Consider the following 19049-nt stretch of genomic DNA (forward strand, 5'->3'; position numbering starts at 1 on the left):
ATATGGATCATAGCAGTTGTTAGAACACAAATATATTCTATATACTAGTGTAGTCTTCTCTCCTAAAGCATCCACTTTCTTCTTCCTGTATAATTTCCCACCCCGCAAAAAATTAATGTGAGCTTCAAACATTTCTGATGCACAGAATCTTTTAGCTTCATAAATAAGAATATGAATACATAAGAATCCTTCAGAGCATGGAATGGTAGCAGAGTAGTCCACTCAGGCCAGTATTACTAGTCTGCTAATATGTTCCTTTCCCTAAGCATCCCCAGGTTTTATCAACTGTGTCCTATCATTTATTAAACAGAATAATGGCTTTAATTTCTCACCTGAGTACCAGGAACGCCTCTCTCGCCAGATCTTCCAGATTTTCCAGGGTGACCCTAAAAAGTGACAGAAAACAGTTGTGTAACTAAGAAAATGAAACCACTTTTTAAAAATTGATAGAGCTTATCTTCAGAACACGGATGCTACATTCACTTTAATTTAAATTTTCCTGTATTTTTGATAGTCACATTTGGGAAGATAGTCTGTTTTACATTATGTTTGCAAAATGTAAACTACTGATTTTATAGAAATCATGTTAAGTGGCTGAGTTTTGTTCTGGGTTTATTTGGTGTGAGTTTTACACTTTCAAGTACATGTCATCAGAACAGTAAGGGCATCATTAAAATAAGATCCTTTAAATTTAGAGATTGTAATTGTGAACATATTGACCCTAATGAAGATGAATGGTTTTTAATAACTACTTACATCTTCACCAGCCTTTCCAGGAGGACCAGGTGGACCACGGGCACCAACAGGACCCTATTAAAAAGGCACAAGGATTATGTGAAGTAGGATAATTGAAGTAAGACTGCTCAGTTGCTTTGATGTTAAATTTGAATTTGAGAAAGGCCTGAAATGGGCCCCAGGTTCTGAACTCTTCCATGACAGGTTTTGTGGAAGCCAACTAATTTTGTGGTTCATGGACTTTAGAGTTGTGGAAGTCTGAGTGCTGGCCTACCTCTGTGATAGGACCAAACAGAAACACTGAATTAAAATACCCCTGGACATTCACACACAGAAAAATTTCAGTATTCAGATTCACTTCCAATTAACAGTAAGGGAGAAAAAAAGTCTACTTACAGTTTGACCTGGTTCACCAGGTTCACCAGCAGGTCCTTGAAAACCTTGAGCACCCTAGAAGAAATGTTTTCTTAGTATCATTTTATGGAATAATTTCTTCATATTCTATATGCATACAATTTTCTCTCCACCCCAATGACTGTAATCTGAATATACTTACAGGGGATCCACTTGTTCCAGGTGGGCCTCTGGGTCCCATTATACCCTAGAAAAAAGTATATAAAAACCTTTTAGCCATTATCCAGAGCTGGGAATAGAAGCTAGGAGTCCTGATTGCTTTGCCTGCTAGCTTACCACCTTGCCATCCCACTATACATGTAAGATAATGAAGCTATTAAAGGCATACAGCCATTGTTCAAAAATCATTAGACTTCCTATTTCCTTTTTGGCTGGTAAGTAAGGACATGATTCAAGTGCCCTTGCACCCAGCCATTGCGTCTTTTGGCTTATCAGCCCTACTCTTGTGAGCAACCAGGAAGAATGAAAGGACGGTGCCACAATAATGCACGTCCCCACAACAAAAGCCCCACAATTAAAGAAGGTGATATGTTAGGGTCTATCCACCTTGTCAGTGGCTCGTCAAATGAACAGAAGGAATATTGAAATATGAAAATTGATATCATGGCATGGGACTAAGAGGGGAAAAAATCTAGAAAATGAATAGTTATTTACACTAGTATTACATTTTTATACACTCCCAAATCCCTGCCGGTATACTACTTTGGGAAGTGACTCTGTGTACTTTGCCAGATATAAAGAAATTATTTTCATTTAAATTCTCCATTTTGCATTCTGTTTTTGCCTTTGTAGGGCAATCTGTAAAGTATTACTAATTTTTTCCACTAACCGGATATTATTCAAACTATGCCCTTAAAAAGGATTGCTAACAGACTAGCATACAATCTGTTGGCAATTGTTTTATATTTTACAGAGCAAACAGAGCAACAAACAAGCTACCCAAACTCATCTATTTAAACTTCCATCATACACATTTGTATTTTATGGGATCTAGAGTGCTTTATGCTATAACTGAAATAATTAAATATTAATGGGTTACAATAATAAAATTTGGGAACATTTTTAGATATTCTGAGAGCAAACTGAAAGAGTATATAACTGCTTTTTAATACATTAAACTATTTAACATTAGAGCCTCTTAAAAATGTGAACTGTCCTAATAAAAATATCATATGCCTATTAAAGAAGAACAGTTCCCTATGGTACTGAGAGCAATCTTAATGAGTGGCAAGACTGCACAAACTGTATTATCCCATATGTGATATGGTCCTCAAAATATGCAAAGATCCTTGGGAAAAAATACTGCTTTGTGGATTCTGCATGAGGCCTGTGAACTTCTTGTCTTATTTAAACCCCCAAAATATGGTCTAAGTGGGACTGGAGTGATACACAGGCCTAGCACTGGTGCTCTATATGAAGGTGAACTTCACACCCAGTTTTTCCCTATGGATACATCTATACTACGGAGGAAGATCAAAGCTGCTGCTGTCGATCTTTCAGGGTTCAAATTAGTGGCCAATTCTAAGTGAGAGGGGCATTCTGGTGGATGCTGGTAACCCTGCTTTCATGAGAAGTAAGAAAAGTTGAAGGACGAGTGTTCTTCCTTCGACTTAAATTATATAAAATTAAAATAAATAAATTAATAGAGATTGCCTATCTCCTAGAACTGGAAGGGACCTTGAAAGGTCATCGAGTCCAGTCCCCTGCCTTCACAGCAGGACCAAGTACCATCCCTGACAAATTTTTGCCCCAAATTCCTAAATGGTCTCCACAAGGATTGAATTCACAACCCTGGGTTTCACAGGCCAATACTCAAACCACTGAGCTCTCCTGCAGTGTAGATAGCACCAAAAGCTGAATTAAGCTACTTTGACTTCAGCTATGCAATTAACGTAGCTGAAGTTCCATATCTTAATTTGACTTTGTCCTGTAGTGATATATTCTATGTTTCTATGACATTTAGAAATAAAGAATAAAATATTTCCTACAAGCTGATTTTGCTAAAATTCAAGATTCCTCACTATGAAATTCACTATGAAGCAACACAATTCATGGAAATGATAAAGGAGTGCATTCTTCTCTTCTTGTGGGTGCATTATTCACATTCCTGTTGACTGAATTTACTCATGCAATACCTGTAGATAAAATGGTTTTTAATAAAAAAATCATCTTTAGCCATGGTTGCCTCACAATGATATCTTAATCTGGGCTTTGGCATGATGATCACAACAGGTATATACTCTCACATGATTGGTTATATGTATTATTGGTGTGTGTGGGACGTAATAGCACAGTAAATGTGGGCATAGCTCAGATTCATTATGAATATGTATCAATTTCATTCTGTCCAATCCTTCCTGCCAGGGACAGCTTCCATCTCTATGTTCAGTTCTAAATTGTTTCATATCTCCCCAGAATTGCTACTGAAGCATTACACAACACAGTGCTATTTACTTCTCTATTCATTGCCAAAGTATTGTTTTGATCTGTTAACAGAATTAATAGGTAGCCAAGGTTATGGAGGAAATGAGTGAAATTAATGCTAAGGCACATAGCTGTAGAATGGAAACATTTGATCAGCCCCAATATAGAACAGTGTAGCTGAACAAGCTAGGGACAAATTCTGCACTGGATTACAACCATACACCCACTAGTAACTTCAATGTGGGGTTGCACAGCTGTAAAACAGCTGATTACATTTTAGGTACACTAACATCACTGATATTATGCATAGTCACCGTTCATGGAGACACAGAGATAAATCCCATCTTCATTTGCACCTCTGACTATAATAGGGTTACACAGTTGTAACAGAAGGCAGAATTTAGCCCATATGCTACTATCCACATATATATGCAACATGATCCACAGGGAGAAGCAAACATACTTCTAAAAAGGTCAATTTTTACAGATTTAGCAGAAGGCTCTCCCTCTTGCCTATGTGTTTTTTTATCAAATAAAATTTGATCTTTATTCACTTTGAATTGTGAGAGAAATTTTGTAATGTCTGTTTTGCCCAATTATTCATACACCTTGGGAGTAGATGACTCAAAACAGAGTCAATGGACTCGTAGAGTACTTGCTCCCACAAGTTCACCATATTAGTGGTGCTGAGAGAATTAGCTGAGGTAGTCCTTTGCAGATCTTTCTTGATATGACTGACATAAACTTCACTGTCAATATTTTTTATTCTCAAAACACAATTTTCTTATGTCTCATTATGGAGAAAATGGAGAGTAAATAAAACCAGATTACTACCTGAGATCAGATCATGAGCTTCCCTGATAAAATAAGGGCAAGGATACTTATGTTCTATATCAGCATAGCTCCACTGATGGCAAAGATGCTGCCATGAAATACACCAGCAAAGGGTCTAGCCCTAACAATGCATTTACATCAACTGCCTTACATCAAAGAACTTTACATTGACACAGACTGTGACAGGATCATCATATCCATTTTGAAGTATGCCATCAGTTATGATACAGGTAAAATATGTAGTAAGGATCCAAACTTTTAATAAACATATCTGTGTAAGCTGTTGAATGAAGGAGAATGTTTGCCTACCATGGGTCCTTGGCCGTAATCACCTGCTTTAGATGGATCATATTGAGCAGCGAAATTCTGTATAAGAGAAAATGTTTGAAATTTATATTATACATAGGAACTTCACGAATAGTGTCAGACTTTTAGATCTATTTTATATACTTAGATTAGCTGATTTTTTTGTAATATTTGCTGGATAAGAGTTTATTTTAATTTCCTTAAAATGTATAATAATGGCAACATTTATTAGGTGCATTTGTGTTTAAATTTTCTTCAGTAATAAATATGCCATTTCACACAACTCTCTCAGAAACATTTATTCAACAGTAGCTGAGACTGATAATGTGAATTGAAAATTCAGAACATAAAACTTATGCTCATTTAGATGAGGTAAATATTCATAGATCACCTAAATCATTTTGGACATGTTCCAGTTTGAGAACCTATGTGCACTTATCATTATACCAACTGAACTTAACACCTCACCCCTTTTAACCTGCAAGTGAGGTAGGGCTCTGCAGCTTTTCGGAAGCTTGAGGTGCCTATATTCTCAAGAAGACTATAGTAGACTTTATGAGTTTCCATCAACATGAGCCTTGCATATTTATAGAGAAAATGCTCTGTACAACTCTTAATCCAAGTTGAAACAGAAAATATTTCTTTCATGTTTCGGTTCCTTTGAAATTCCTACTATTTTCACTTATTTGTTTTAATTCAGTTTCATATCTACTAACAGGGAAACAAACAAACAAAAACCAATAAACAGGCCTTTGCTCTTCCCAGTGAAGATGAAAGTGGGCTACTTCCTAGGGTGCCCCATGGATTTGCAGTGCCAGCCCATTAAAATGTCATCTCTATGACTTTAAAGTTACTGTAGGGTACCCACAGGGTTAAACAGAGATATCAAGACCTCAGAAAAAGTGAAGCACACATTGTTTCTGCAAGAAGGGCAGAGGAGACACAATCTATTTAAGCTCTGAGACACGAATATTGTTCATATTGAAAAACTCAGAGGAAAGAAAGATGTTGTTTATAAGCTTAAGGCTTTTGCCCTTGGTTTTAATATTAACTTTCCCGCAAGTGCTGTTTTGTTTTCTCATCTACTTAATTGGTATGGATTTAATTTAATTAATTCCCGAATGACAAAAATATGTCATATCTAAGATGTTCAAACAAGAAAAAAGTAATAAGCATTAGGAAATCAAGGAGTTAATCCTCCTTTTCATGTATGTGCTAGGGATTCCTACTGACATTTAGATGGGTATCAAATTCAGCATAGGAGATATATCCCTCGAAGGACATGTCAGTGAAATGGAATGAAGACTCTCACGCGTTCCAAGCCCAAAATAATGTTGTCTCTTATTCTAAAGGGAAATGCTTTTATTTTCTGACAGATATATATTAAATGTTTAGATGCTATAATGCAAGGATGATCAGTTTCAGTAATGAAAATGTGAATGTCTTACTCCGCCAAGACCTGGAGGACCAGGGGGGCCAGGGGGCCCTGGTGGACCATCTTCACCATCTCTGCCTGGTACACCTGGTAGACCCTAGAGTCAAAAAGAGGAAAATGAAGCGAATGTTAAGAGTAGTTGAAGAAAACTTTGAACTTGTGACATCATAAGAAAGAAAGAAGCTAGGACATACTCGCCAACATCCCCATATATACATCTTCAAACACTGACTGTTGACTTTGAAAATGTTAGCACAAGTCTAAACTTCCACGGCCATGCTGCTTCACCATTACTATATATTTACTACATTTTAGTGCATTAGAGGCTCTCATCCTTTCAAAAATGGCTGCTACATTGGGGAGTATAATTTTGAAGCACCATCAAATTTGGTATTCACAATTTGCACACACTAGGCCAGATTCTGCCATCCTTATTCATACTAAGCAATAAGAGCATTTTCAAAGTGAGTATGGGTAGCAGATACTAGCCTAGTGATTCATGCCCACAAGCAGCAGAGTCTGTCACAAATTAAGTCTTATGCGGGCACAAATAATTGTGCATTTAAGAACATTGGGCACAAACAACTGGGTGTACATAACTGCCCCTGCAAACTCAAAGGGCGGGGGAGGGGAGGGAGTCAGCTGAGTTGCAGTGCGCAGAACCATCCACTGGTATAAATCAGCAGAGTTCCATTACACTCAATGCAAAAAGACCAATTTACTGGGCGCTGGATCTGGACCAACATAGTTACAGATCTGATACAAGAAACAAAAGAGAATATTCTAAAGATTTTCTATTCTGTCGCCCTACCAGAACTGAAGATACTTTTCATTTTCAATAATAGCTTTAAACTAGATATACAAACCAAATTGTGTGTCAAATTTGTCCTCGTTTACAACTGTGCAACCCTCCGTTACAGGAATCATTGAGCACAGCATTTAGCTTATTCTGTATTTTGGACTCAAACCTTTCTCCAAACAAAAACAGTGGTAAAAGTCCACCCCCCTACCACCACCACACACAATCTATATGATGATACAATAGTAATAATAATTCTTAAATGAATTTAGGTAAAAGTAAGTAGAGTTTAGCAAATGTACAGCCCCAGGTATATGCATTCTTCTTGATGGTTTGCAGTGTGTATTTGAAAGACTGTAAGTGATTATTACCCAAAATATCCATCACACTATAGCACTTCCATTATAAAAAAGTGATGCAAAACCACAAGCACCATTATTGCACCTTGTGATGATAAAAAATACACGTCACAAAAAAGTATGCTGTGTTACCAAAGCAAACCAGAAAAAGAAAATGGATGTAAATAATATGAGTATGTGAAGGAATTAGATATGTAACTATCTTCATTTACAGTTACCTAAGCAAAATCCATTAATGAACACCTCTCTCATTGAAGAACAGAATATACCGCACACATCTGCCAACAAAAGCTTTTTCAAATCAACGAAAACTCCCTTTGTCTGTGCAGCTTCATGTTTTACATAGTTTTATCTTTACCCAGTGCTTTGAACTAGCTCTGAGCCTGCACCTTTCCATATCAGTTTCTCTTCTCCACTTTCATCACTTCGTGTTACCTGTCTACACTGTGCACAGATGAAAATTATTCTTTAGACTATTGACCCAAGGTATTAGGCCAAGTTCTTAATCAGGCTGCACATGTGTCACTCAGGGCAGAATTAGGTCTGCGATGTAGTAGTCTAAAGAATAATTTCCCTTTTCTAAAAGTATGTACACCAAACTCTCATAAGTGAATTTTATTACATGTGCTTAAATGTGGTTAGCTCTTTCCCATTGTTCCTCCAAAGACAATTGTTCTAATATAAACAGCTGAACAATAATAGTGGTTCCCTTACCCTTTCTCCTGGTGGCCCTTTGTCTCCTCTGGGACCCTGCCGTAAAAAAAGAAAACAATGTAAACTGCTATGTAGTCTTCCAGAAAAATATGAAGACACGTAAACAAATTGTATTGTTTAGAATAATCAATTTATGAAAGTGTGATAGAACTACTATATTATATATGTCACATAGTTATTTTGATAGCTGTAATTGATCTTTTTCCTATAACTTACTGAGGAGGAGGAGTAGACTGTAACAATATTTTAGCTGGATAAGCACAGAATAGTCTGTGGAAACACATTTATATAAAGTTGATTTTTGTTTCACTCCACACTGAATAATTAGCACTAATATTTTTCTAAAAACAACATGTATTTTCTCTGTCATTATAGATCTGAAAAACTGTCACTGTTGGGTAAAATGGGTAATTCTCATCAACTGCTTTTTGATATGTTCTCAAGAATGCTTTCTCAGTATAACTTAGTTCTCTGGGTATACAATTTTACTCTCAAGTAAACCAATGTAAACCCAGAATCTATGTTTATACTGATATAAACATGGCCCAACAGCTGTTTTCTTCTTTTTATTTTATAATAATGCAAGTTCTAAATTGGTCAACTGTCTGAAAAATAGGTTAAATACTTTTCTTTTCAATCTATATCCACCAAAATGATAGGTTGCCAAGTGAAAATTTCATGTAATCAAAATTCTTAAACAAACAATAATAAATAACAATGATGCTTACCCTCCTTCCTGCAGTTGCCTAAAAAAGAATGAATTATAACAAAACTGAAATTAATAACAGTTGCATCTCAAACCCTATTAAATTACTATAATGTACAAACACAGAGATTCAGCCCCTAGAATCAGTCCATATTTTATAAAGAAATACATATTTTAAAATATTGACTATATTTTTAAATTACTCTAAAATCTAGGAGGAATTATGTATAGTATACAATATTTTAGATTATTAATTCACACAACTATCTGTTGTATGTATAAAATTGACTAGTTTATATTTATCACAGCATGCAAACTAGGTATAGATAAAACACACCTGAATTCATTCATAATCCTTGGGAAAAATGACATGTATGGAGATATTTAAGCTTTAAAGTATGATAATCTCCAACCCAAGGGGTGATGTATAATATCCAAATGTCACTGCTGTGTTATTTCCTCTTTATATTATTTTCACCTATGAAGGCAGTCTCTTCAAAAAAGCCCTGCCCATTTGGAAATTGGGGTGGGCACATTTGTAGACAGTTCCTCTAGCACTTAATAACCACTAGCTTTTCCATGATCATCTTGGGAATTAAGGTGAGTGAATGTTAATTCTGAAGGAAAAAGATGCCTAGCTTGTTAGTTAAGGTGAATATTGTATATTGAATGAAATTATACTGACCTCATTTGCTGGAAAAAGAAGGGAAAAGAAGAAAAAAAAGATAAGTTACAACAATTTTAAAAAGCTGACATTTCAATGCTTGTAATACCCCAACATTTAATAAATATTATTAAAATGTTAGTTTACAGTAGTGTTTACTGAGATTTTATGTGGAGAAACAGATTGACTCAGGAAATTAATTCCAGAGATATAGATTTACATTATAATAATTGGATGTACTATGTGGACCTGATCTTGCAAACCTTTCTCAGGAAAATCTCCCATCAAAATAACTGGGCCTACTGGGTAGAGAGAGTGTGTGTGAGAGAGAGACATTGAGACATACAGAGGGACAAATCCAGGAATACTGACATCTTGATTGAAAGAAATAATTTCCATTTTCTTGTAGATGCTTCCAAGCTCATTTTTATGAAGTGCAAGGAATGGTTTATTTTAACTCATAACTATTTCTGATATGAGAATTCTCAGCACAATGACTACAGATACATTTTTTAGGACAGTCATTAGATTAGCCATTAAATGACAAATAACTTTATGGACACTTTTGAAAATGTAGTACTATATCGCAAATTGTTCAAGGGGTTCTCACTGCTTTTTAATGCTTTAAATTCTCCAAATGAAAAATCTATTAAATTATGTTATCATTTGATTTAATTTCTGCAAACTGCAAGCAATTTAGCCCAAAAGTGTCTATTCACTATGTTAAACTATACTTTGCACTATATTTTGACCATACTGCATTAATATATTTAAAAACTGAGTTTGCATATTTTACATTTTTAGTTTGGGAATTTATTCTGATGAATACCAATGCCAGTGGTTGATATAGTATAGCAACAAGATGACTGGTGTGATCCAGTATACAGAATATTTAGATGTAAAATGTATTAATAAAACATCTGTTGGTTGTGTTTCTAAATACTAAACTGAATTTAATCATTTAAAAATGTAAAATTTGGGGTGTTAAATGATTGTTATTTCATGCTAAATTATCTCCATATTACCTTTTTGGAAAAGGTCATGTGTTCTTAAGTTTAGGGTTCATAGAATCATAGAAGATTGGGGTTGGAAGAAACCTCAGGACGTCATCTAGTCCAACCCCCTGCTCAAAGTAGGGCCAATCCCAACAAATCAGTCAACTAAGATTGACTGACATATGGATTCCCTTATGAATCCCCTTCAGTTTTGGAAGGTCTTTTTCTCTTTCAGAATGTTATTGGATTTGCAAAATGTGTTACTATTTCTTCTTGCCACCAGAGGGAGAAAAATGTCTATGTTTAGCTTCAGCCCGGAAGTTGCAATGGCCAAAATGATTTAAAAAGTGTATAGTGGAAGAGAGGAAGCCAGTATGATCATAAAGACACTACAATGATAGCCTTTTACATCTCCATGACCTTCTCTGTACTCTGGCCAATCAGTTATTCAACACTATAACCATTGCAAAGTCAATGCTGATTTAATGCTTTTTAACTATTAACAAAACATGTAGATGGTATCATGAGCTTTCGTGGGCATAGCCCACTTCTTCAGATGACGCACTTCTTCAGAAGAAGTGGGCTGTGCCCATGAAAGCTCATGATACCATCTTCATGATTTGCTTGTCTTTAAAGTGCTACCAGACTATTTGTTGTTTTTCAAGTTTTTTTCTGTTACAGACTAACTTGGCTACCCCTCTGAAGCTTTTAATGCTTTTTGACAGACCAACCATCTGTCAGAGAGGATGTCATTGAGTGAAAGCGACTTCTGTAGAACAGAGTTTGCTTGTGTGTAACATACTGGACATTTTAGGAAAAATTTATAGGGATATTATGTTCTGAAGCTTACATACAGCATCTTTGGGCCATTTGGAGGAATACAGCTGGCACAGATGTATTTAGCCAGTTAGATCAGTTGTCTAGAGATGCTTCCACATGGGCTCTATCCAAATCTCATTTGTATAGATAGCCATTTAAAGGAACAAGTGTTAGGTGTTCCTTTGAAATTCAAATGTTGCTTTAAAGCAAAGGGACTCTTGAAGTTCTCATGCAGTTAAGTGGCAAGAAGACTTATTAAGACCTCTATTGTCTGATCTGAAAGTTTCCCAGAAAGTGACACTAGTTATGAATTAAGTGTGAGAAGAGCTCAGCGTCTCCCTAAGGCAATGCTAGGGATATTAGTTCACTTTTTAGGCAATGGCTCAAGAAAAATTTTTTTTCCCTTAGTGTCAGATTTTTTTTCTAACTAGAGGCTTTTTTTCAATTTTTAAAAAAACGTTTCTGATTTTAACTTTTCTAGAAAACAACCAATCAGCCTCCAAGCGTTTTGAACCTTAAGAACGTCTCCTAACACACGAAGACACACCCCGTCCTTTTCCAGGGAGTAAATCCATCCGGACTCCACAGGCTGAACGGGGACCCCTGCACTACTCGTTTCTTTCCTCCAGAGGGCGCCCATTGGGCCGAAGCCAGCAGCAGCCCAGACAAAGCTGTACAACGCCCTAACCTCCCTGTTCTGGCAAGGAGGGGGTAAGCTGTTGCTTTCCAAGCCCCACCATGGGTAGTTTGAAGTGCCCCACAAGGGTAGTTTTAGAGCAGTTAGGGGCATTGCTCTGCCCCCTGCTAGGATCTAACGCAGCTGCTTACAAATTTAAGACTTTCTATTCTCCTTTGGAAAACAGCCCATCTTTAAAGAAAAAGGGGCACCTGGGGACTCCTTGGCCTCCTGCCACCCACAGCCAGAAAGAGAGGAGCTTTTGAAGGGGGAACTTAAGCAAATCCGAGCTGGGAGGCCAGTCCTCATGAGATGCTGGCTGTATCGCTCCCCACTGACAGCCCCCCCCCCCACTTCTGCTGCCCCTCAAAGGACACGAAGACTGTGGGAGAGCGGGGAGTGCAGGGCACCCCCAAAAGAGACCTCCCCACCCCTCAAACAAGCCGAAAGCACTTACATTGACATGTTGCTAGGTATGAAGTTACTGCGAGCAGCAACAAAATCCGTGTATCCACAAAGCTGAGCATGTCTAGTCGCTAGACATGCAGACTCCTTGTGTTGCAGAGCCCCTGGTCGGTGGTTAGGTATTACCTATGGGACGCAGGCATACAGTCGTGGCGAGTAACTCCAAACTTAGCAGAAACCTGCTGCCCGGGATGCTAAAATAATAAAGCCCCGCTCGGCCGTATTTATACGGCAGGAGGTTCCCTGGGCTGGCGGGTCCCCGAACGCCTCGCAGCCAATGGCAGCGCGGCAGCCCCGGGGGCCCCGCGAGGCTCCCAGGCGGTCACGTGCTCCTTCTTGCCGACTTGCCCCGGCCGCTTGGGCAGCAGCTGGGGGCTGGCGCGAGGGCGGGGCAGGGCGCGCAGAGGCGGAGGGGGGGGGGAGGGCAAATTGGTTCCATTCTTCCTGAGGACGTGGCCACTTCGAGGCTTTAAAAAGGAAAATCTGACTCGTGCTCTGGTTTGGCTTCCCCGCTGGGGTGAAGTGCGGGGTGGAGGGATGGGGGCTGCGCTGCCAGCCGGCTCCGGGGCTTTGTGGCGGCTGCCGGGACGCTGCTCCGGGCTCGTTCAAAGCAGGAGCTGTCCAGGTCCTGCCCTACCTCCCGCCCTGCCCGGCTCAAGGTGTGTGGGGAGGGGGCAGCCGCCAGGGCAAGAGAGGAAAGCGGCATCGGCCTGCAGGGGTCCGCAAGCTCCCACAGCCAGCCGCTTCCACCGACCCCCTCCAGCCGGAACCCCAGGATCCCCGCACTGCTGCACCGCAACCCCCTGATCTGCAGCCGGGAAACGGTGGGCCCTACCCTTCCTAAATTACCCAGGGGTCTAGGTGCCCACCCTGCTTCCTGACGGCTTGGCGCAGGCTGCGCCTCAGCCCCGCAGCGGGTCCAAGCAGAACCCATTTCCAGATGCGCCCGCGTTGGTGCCAGCGTGCAGTGGGTTCTTCTCTCTTGGGTTTTGCGGCTGCTTTGGCCGCGGGACAGGCGGGGGTGCTGGGGGGCAGTATCGGGCCCTGCTGAATTCCCACCCCTCGGACAAGGTGGGTGCCCCACGGAGCGCCCAGAGATGAGGCGGAGCCCCACCTGGGAAGTGTGGGGGGATGCTCAGTCTGAGCGGTCACCACAGAAACACACACACAGAGCAACGGCCTCGCAAAATGCAGCTCTTTGGCCGTGGTCTGCTGCGGGCTGTATAGACGTTAATGCCATTACCAGACCACACACGCATACTGCTCCACCGCGCCTGTCTGTGCTGCCTGGACTCCCCTTCCTGCCCACCCCGCGCGCACCCGCGGAACAGAGATCCCACTGGTCAAAGGTGCCCTGTACTGACGCCCTGAGTCTCTGTCCGGGCTCGCCTCCCTCCCCCCCCCCCCCCCACCCGCAATTCCTTTCCACGCCCGCGGTCTATGGGCTCGGGCTCCCCGTGCGACACGCAAGCAGGGTGCGGGACGTGAGGGGGAGAGTTTCCGCAACGCTTTGCCCGAGCTCTCAGGGCCAGATTTCCTACGCCGCGGGCTGAGCCAGAGGCACTCGGGGTGAAAGCCGCCTCCAGCAGCAGCAGCAGCAGCAGCCCACCGCTCACTTGGCTCTCCCCCCCCCCCGGCCCGGCCCGCTGAAAGGGAAGCTGACGTGGGCATCCCCAAGGGCCAAGACTGAGTTTCCAGCCGCTCAGTCAGGGCTGCCCGCCCGCGCTAGACAGTGGCGGGTATCCCAGGTGCAGCCCGGTCCGCCTCCCGCGGAGCAGTTCCCAGCCCCCACCCCTCCAGCAGCTTCCCTTCCCCCAAACCTGGCGCTGCATTAAAAAGAGCCAAGAGCAAAAGAGCCGCGGTTAAATGCAAACAGGCTCGGGGGGCTGGGAGCCCAGCCAGTCCCAGCTCTCAGAAGCGGAAGGGGCGAGCAAGGGGCCTGAGGCTGCAGTTGCTCCGCACAACTCCCCCCTCTCCTCTCACACACAGAGACTTTCTTGCTGTTGCAAGGCAGAGACATTCCTGCTCAGACACCCGGACTAGCAGCAACAGGTCCCCGCTTTTCCGAAGTGCACGGGGTAGGGCGGCCGCTGTAGGCAGCTCCAAGGAGCCAGGGGCAAAGGAAAGCGCCCGTCTCTTTGGAAAGGCTCCTCTGCGCCCTGGAGATGCGCTTTGAGCGCTTGTTTTTCTTCCTTTGCCAAAATGTTTCCGTCAGATTGTAGGGGTCTGTTCAAGTGCCCCTGAGCACGGCCAGAGGCTGCGGAGTGGGAAGGTGGGAGCTGCTGCAGGCACTGCACCTTGGCAGAAAGCACCCAACTGCAGTGGAGACATCTGCTTCTGAAGTATAACAGGCACACCACACTGACTCAGCAGCGAGTGCCACGTTGTTTTATTTTACATGATTCATGCCAGTACCACTGCTAGAACCGACCAAAGAAGAAATGAATGACCCCTCTCGACCATTTGCAATGGAAGTCTGTTTATACCCAGACCAATACTGCTTCTTAGTCTGTTAATCAATCATGAACAAGACCACTGCCACTAAAAGCATGCAGCAGGAGCCCATCTTCTTACTCTTAGCTTACACATCAACACCATGCCTATTCTGGCTAAAAGAAAGCTTTGTAAATCATGTGTTGGTTTGACAAAACACAACAGACACATAGAATACAATAATAACACAACATAAAACCTTAAATGCTATCTGCACCATGATTATCTTACATATTCCATGGATGAGACAGTATTTGAAATACATACAGTATGATATAAAAGAGAACGTAGCAAACATTTCATTCCATTAGATTTAAATGTTACTCTCACATACCACCAGACTAAATCCAAAGTGACTCTGCTGGCTCCAAAGAAATTGCAAGGGAAGGTGTGAAAGAAACATTTTTCTTTAGGGGTGTCAGACTCATTCAGTTAGGCTTATGGCTAGAAAGAAAATAATAGGGTATTCCTGACACTATTAGTCACAATAAACAGAACTTTATGAATGGGATAGTCCCACTGAAATCAGTCATCTGGCAATGTGACCTGGCAGTATCTCTTTGCTGTGTTAAATACATAATTTTGACTCTAAATGACCTGAGGAACATAAATTGCCACACACCAAATAGGGGAGCTGGATATGTATAATCCTTCTGAATTATTTCAGATAAAAGTTGGGATGTCTAGTTTATTAAAGGTATAGGAAACGAGATCACAGGGTTCTGTGCTAGGGCAGAAATCCAGTCACATGGAACAGCCCAGCCTCTTTTGGATTAAAAAAAAGCACAATCTATATTTGCATAAATTATTGGCTGATTTGCAGGTCCCTTCCTTGGTGTGGGAGAAGGTTCACTGCCCATCCCCACAGCAATGCAACAAATGTGCACATCAGCCTGCCCCCACTTCAGTGAAAAGGATTTTTCCCCACCCACCCTTTCAAACCGGGGTGGAAATAGGAGGTCTAAGAGGAAAATGACACCATTACCAGGACTAAATTACTATATTGGAGCTGTGAAGTCAGCAGGGAGTGACAACTTCCAGGCTCTGAGACAGGTGTGCTCCAGCTCTTTGCATGATTCAAAGAGAGAGAAATGAAGAGACATCTTACATGTGCTGAGGAAGTAAGTGGTCCTTCAGCAAGTGTAATAGCCTGAATGGCTGTCCTTCTCTAAGAGGGGGGCAACTAATCAACATAAGCTTTTCCTACTGATTGGTGGGTTTCTCCTGCAGATTCATAGCATATTGGGAAAGACCACTATCTATAAGGAAGCTCTTTATTACACCAAAGTAAATCTGAAGTGATTCCATTGAAGCCCAGTGTAAGGTAAAAAATTCGCCTGTGTGTGCGAAGGAGAGAAAACATTTTATTCTCCTCTCACTGCAGCCATGCTGTGGCTACTCACAATTGGGCCTTTTGTACCTAGCCTATTCTGCTGGCTAATTTGTGAATGCAGGACAAAGAACTTGCTTCTTTTCTACCCCAGTTAGTGTGACTTGCAGCCCTCCTCTGTGATTAGGTGGAATTAGTCCTTCTGCTTCTTTTTGGACAGAGACTGACCTGCACAGACAGAGTAGGGGACAGGGCTAAGACTTCTGGTATCCTTCCTTTCTTGTGCATCTGTCCTTCCTGGTCTGGCAATAGGGAAGAAGAGTTAAAGAGACCCCTTCTTCTGTTCAACCATACACACATTATAAGTTAAGCAAAATTCATTCATTTTGGGGTGTATTCCAAAGAATAATAACTTATTCTCCCTAACAGAAAATCTGATTCCCCCCTCCCCAAAGACTTATTATCCTATCAAAGAAAGCGATCAGTTTGGTTTGACATGATTTTGTTCTTTACAAATCCATGCTGGCTGTCACCTATCACCTAATTATCTCCCAGTTGTTTGCAGATGAATTTCTTAATTACTTGCTCCATTATCTTCCCTCCACAGAAGTTAAACTGACTGGTGTGTAGTTTCTTGGGTTGTTCTTATTTCCGTTTGTATAGATGGGCACCGTATTTTCCCTTCCCAGTCTTCTGGAATCTCTCCTGACTTCCTTGCCTTTTCAAAGATAATAGCTAAAAGCTCAGATACCTCTTCAGATACCTTCATCCTTTATAAACACTTCATGTTTCTCCAGGGAGATCAGGTCCAATTCATGTTTGGTATAACTTCAGTGATGTTACATCAGAGAGCAACTTGGCCCACTACATGATGGGATTGTTACTGACAAGTCATCTAAGTGCTATATTTCAGCTTTCTTACATAATTTTCTGTTTACTTTGTAATTCAATTTTCTCAATTTTTTCTATTATTCAGGGTTTGCAAAAGTGAAAATATTAATAACAGACATCTCCATCTAATAGTGTCTCGGTGAAGAAATGCCTTATTCATTGAGTTGCCATGGACTTGTTATTAAAGCAGCCCCAGAAGAAAAGAACTTTCTCATTGGATAAAATTTTCAGTATTATCAAAGTAATGTAGGATCCTAAGTCTCTTTCAAATATGAAACTTAAGCACTTTTGAAGATTTTTCCTATTGCCTGCAGGAATTTAGTCACTTCAAAAGCTAAATTCATTTTAGTTTGTATATGACATGTACTGTATAGTATGCAACATATATTTATCTGTACAGATGACTATGTTAGTCTGTAGATGCACAAACTAAATAGGACTCAAATATGAATAATTCAGATTGAAGGGAAGGTGTTCACTATATAACATTACATAGGGAAGATTTTTTTTTCTAAAGAGACGGTTCTTTTCTCTTTATTCTGACTAGAAATTGTTGTGTGTTTGCAAAGAGGATTTTGTACAGATATATGGAAAACTGCAATTGTTAATAGATTAATAATTTAGGATTGAGATGGCGGTATGAATTTTAGCACAGAAATTGTTGGTTGGCCCTTTACTAATAATCAGAACTGATTTTAAACCAGGCAGTCAATTTTTTTATAATTAATTTTAAGGAAAAGCACAAACAGTTTGATCAATCCTTAGAACGTTGTCTGTATAAATTTGGTTGCTGCATTTATTGTGTCTTGTACAATTGGGATGGAAATGCCTACATTATCCTATGTTTATACCTTTCGCAACTAAAACACATGCCAGTGAAACCAAGGTGTGGCTCAGGACTTTTTTTAAAATGAAAGAATTCAGTGCTGTCTGTTTCTTTTTCCCACTCAACCTTGTGTATTGTTTCTTGCACTTCTTATTGCTGGATCTTATTTCATTTCCTGGAAGATAATCTGAGAAGAACTTTAACAAAACCGGTAGTAGTAAAAGAGGACAAAAGACCAATTAGTCTGATGTTCTCACTAGATTAGAAACAACAATGGATATTTATGATCCTTTTTTAGTGAGTGCATCTCTCTCCCAAATTTCTTTGAAGAAGTTATCCACTGAGGTTCTTCTTAACATGAAGGCTACATCTACATAGCAGCATTATTTCAGAATAACTGACATTATTTTGAAATAATATAGTGCGCATCTACACATCAAGTTGTTCTTTTGAAATAATGTTGAGATGGAGGACTTCTTACTTCGACTCCCTGTAACCATCATTTCATGAGAAGTAAGGGAAGTTGAAGGAAGAGTGTTTTCCCTTTGACTTCTTGCAGTGTGGACAGCACCTGAAGTCTAGATAAGCTTCTTTGACTTCAACTACGCAATTAATGTAGCTGAAGTTGCATATCTTAATTTGACTTTGTCCAGTAGTGTAGACGTGGCAAATGAGAATAAGCCCAACAGGTCTCCCCAAACACAAACAACAGAGCTACAATATTGCTGTCATAAGCTCCCATTTCTCTAGTATCATGTGCTGTTAGCACTTAACAATACATAAATAAATAAATATGCTTAATTCATTTTTTTCAGTGGGAGCAACTATGCCTGCTGATTCCTGTGAGAAGATCTGAAAGGAGGTTAATGACAAAGTATGGAAGCTGGGGATAGCTGAGGCCTTGTAGTCCAGGAAGAAATAGCATTGCATGGACAAGAGGAACAGACAAAAAGAGAACTTCCCATTATTATACTGAAGTGAGGACAAAATCTTAGTTTCCGTGAATTCATTGAGGACTGCCCGCTAAACTGGCATCCTACTGAAATGACACAAATTCTAACATGATATCCAATCAACAGGTTTCTGGATGGTAGCAGCTGTTAGTTAGTTATATGTACTGTTCAGTATTTCCAATCTTCTCTTAACACTTCACACGCTATACAT

At 40.4% G+C, this 19049-nt stretch overlaps 1 protein-coding gene across 1 annotated transcript in view; it reads right to left on the reverse strand.

Annotated features, from left to right (window-relative positions):
- The window catches only part of COL1A2 (collagen type I alpha 2 chain), a 49432-nt gene extending 40572 nt beyond the window's left edge, over positions 1 to 8860 (reverse strand). Inside the window, exons 1-8 of the mRNA XM_006114489.5 lie at positions 8749 to 8860; positions 8021 to 8056; positions 6162 to 6245; positions 4717 to 4773; positions 1292 to 1336; positions 1132 to 1185; positions 757 to 810; positions 333 to 386 (exon numbers count right to left, since the gene is read on the reverse strand). Of these exons, the coding sequence (XP_006114551.2) occupies positions 333 to 386; positions 757 to 810; positions 1132 to 1185; positions 1292 to 1336; positions 4717 to 4719 (210 nt within the window). The 5' untranslated portion in view covers positions 4720 to 4773; positions 6162 to 6245; positions 8021 to 8056; positions 8749 to 8860. The remainder of the gene's footprint in view (positions 1 to 332; positions 387 to 756; positions 811 to 1131; positions 1186 to 1291; positions 1337 to 4716; positions 4774 to 6161; positions 6246 to 8020; positions 8057 to 8748) is intronic.
- Between the last annotated feature and the right edge of the window lie 10189 nt (positions 8861 to 19049).

Source organism: Pelodiscus sinensis, chromosome 2 (assembly GCF_052426305.1).
Source record: "Pelodiscus sinensis isolate ZL-2025 chromosome 2, ASM5242630v1, whole genome shotgun sequence".
In the NCBI taxonomy this organism is placed as follows: domain Eukaryota; kingdom Metazoa; phylum Chordata; order Testudines; family Trionychidae; genus Pelodiscus; species Pelodiscus sinensis.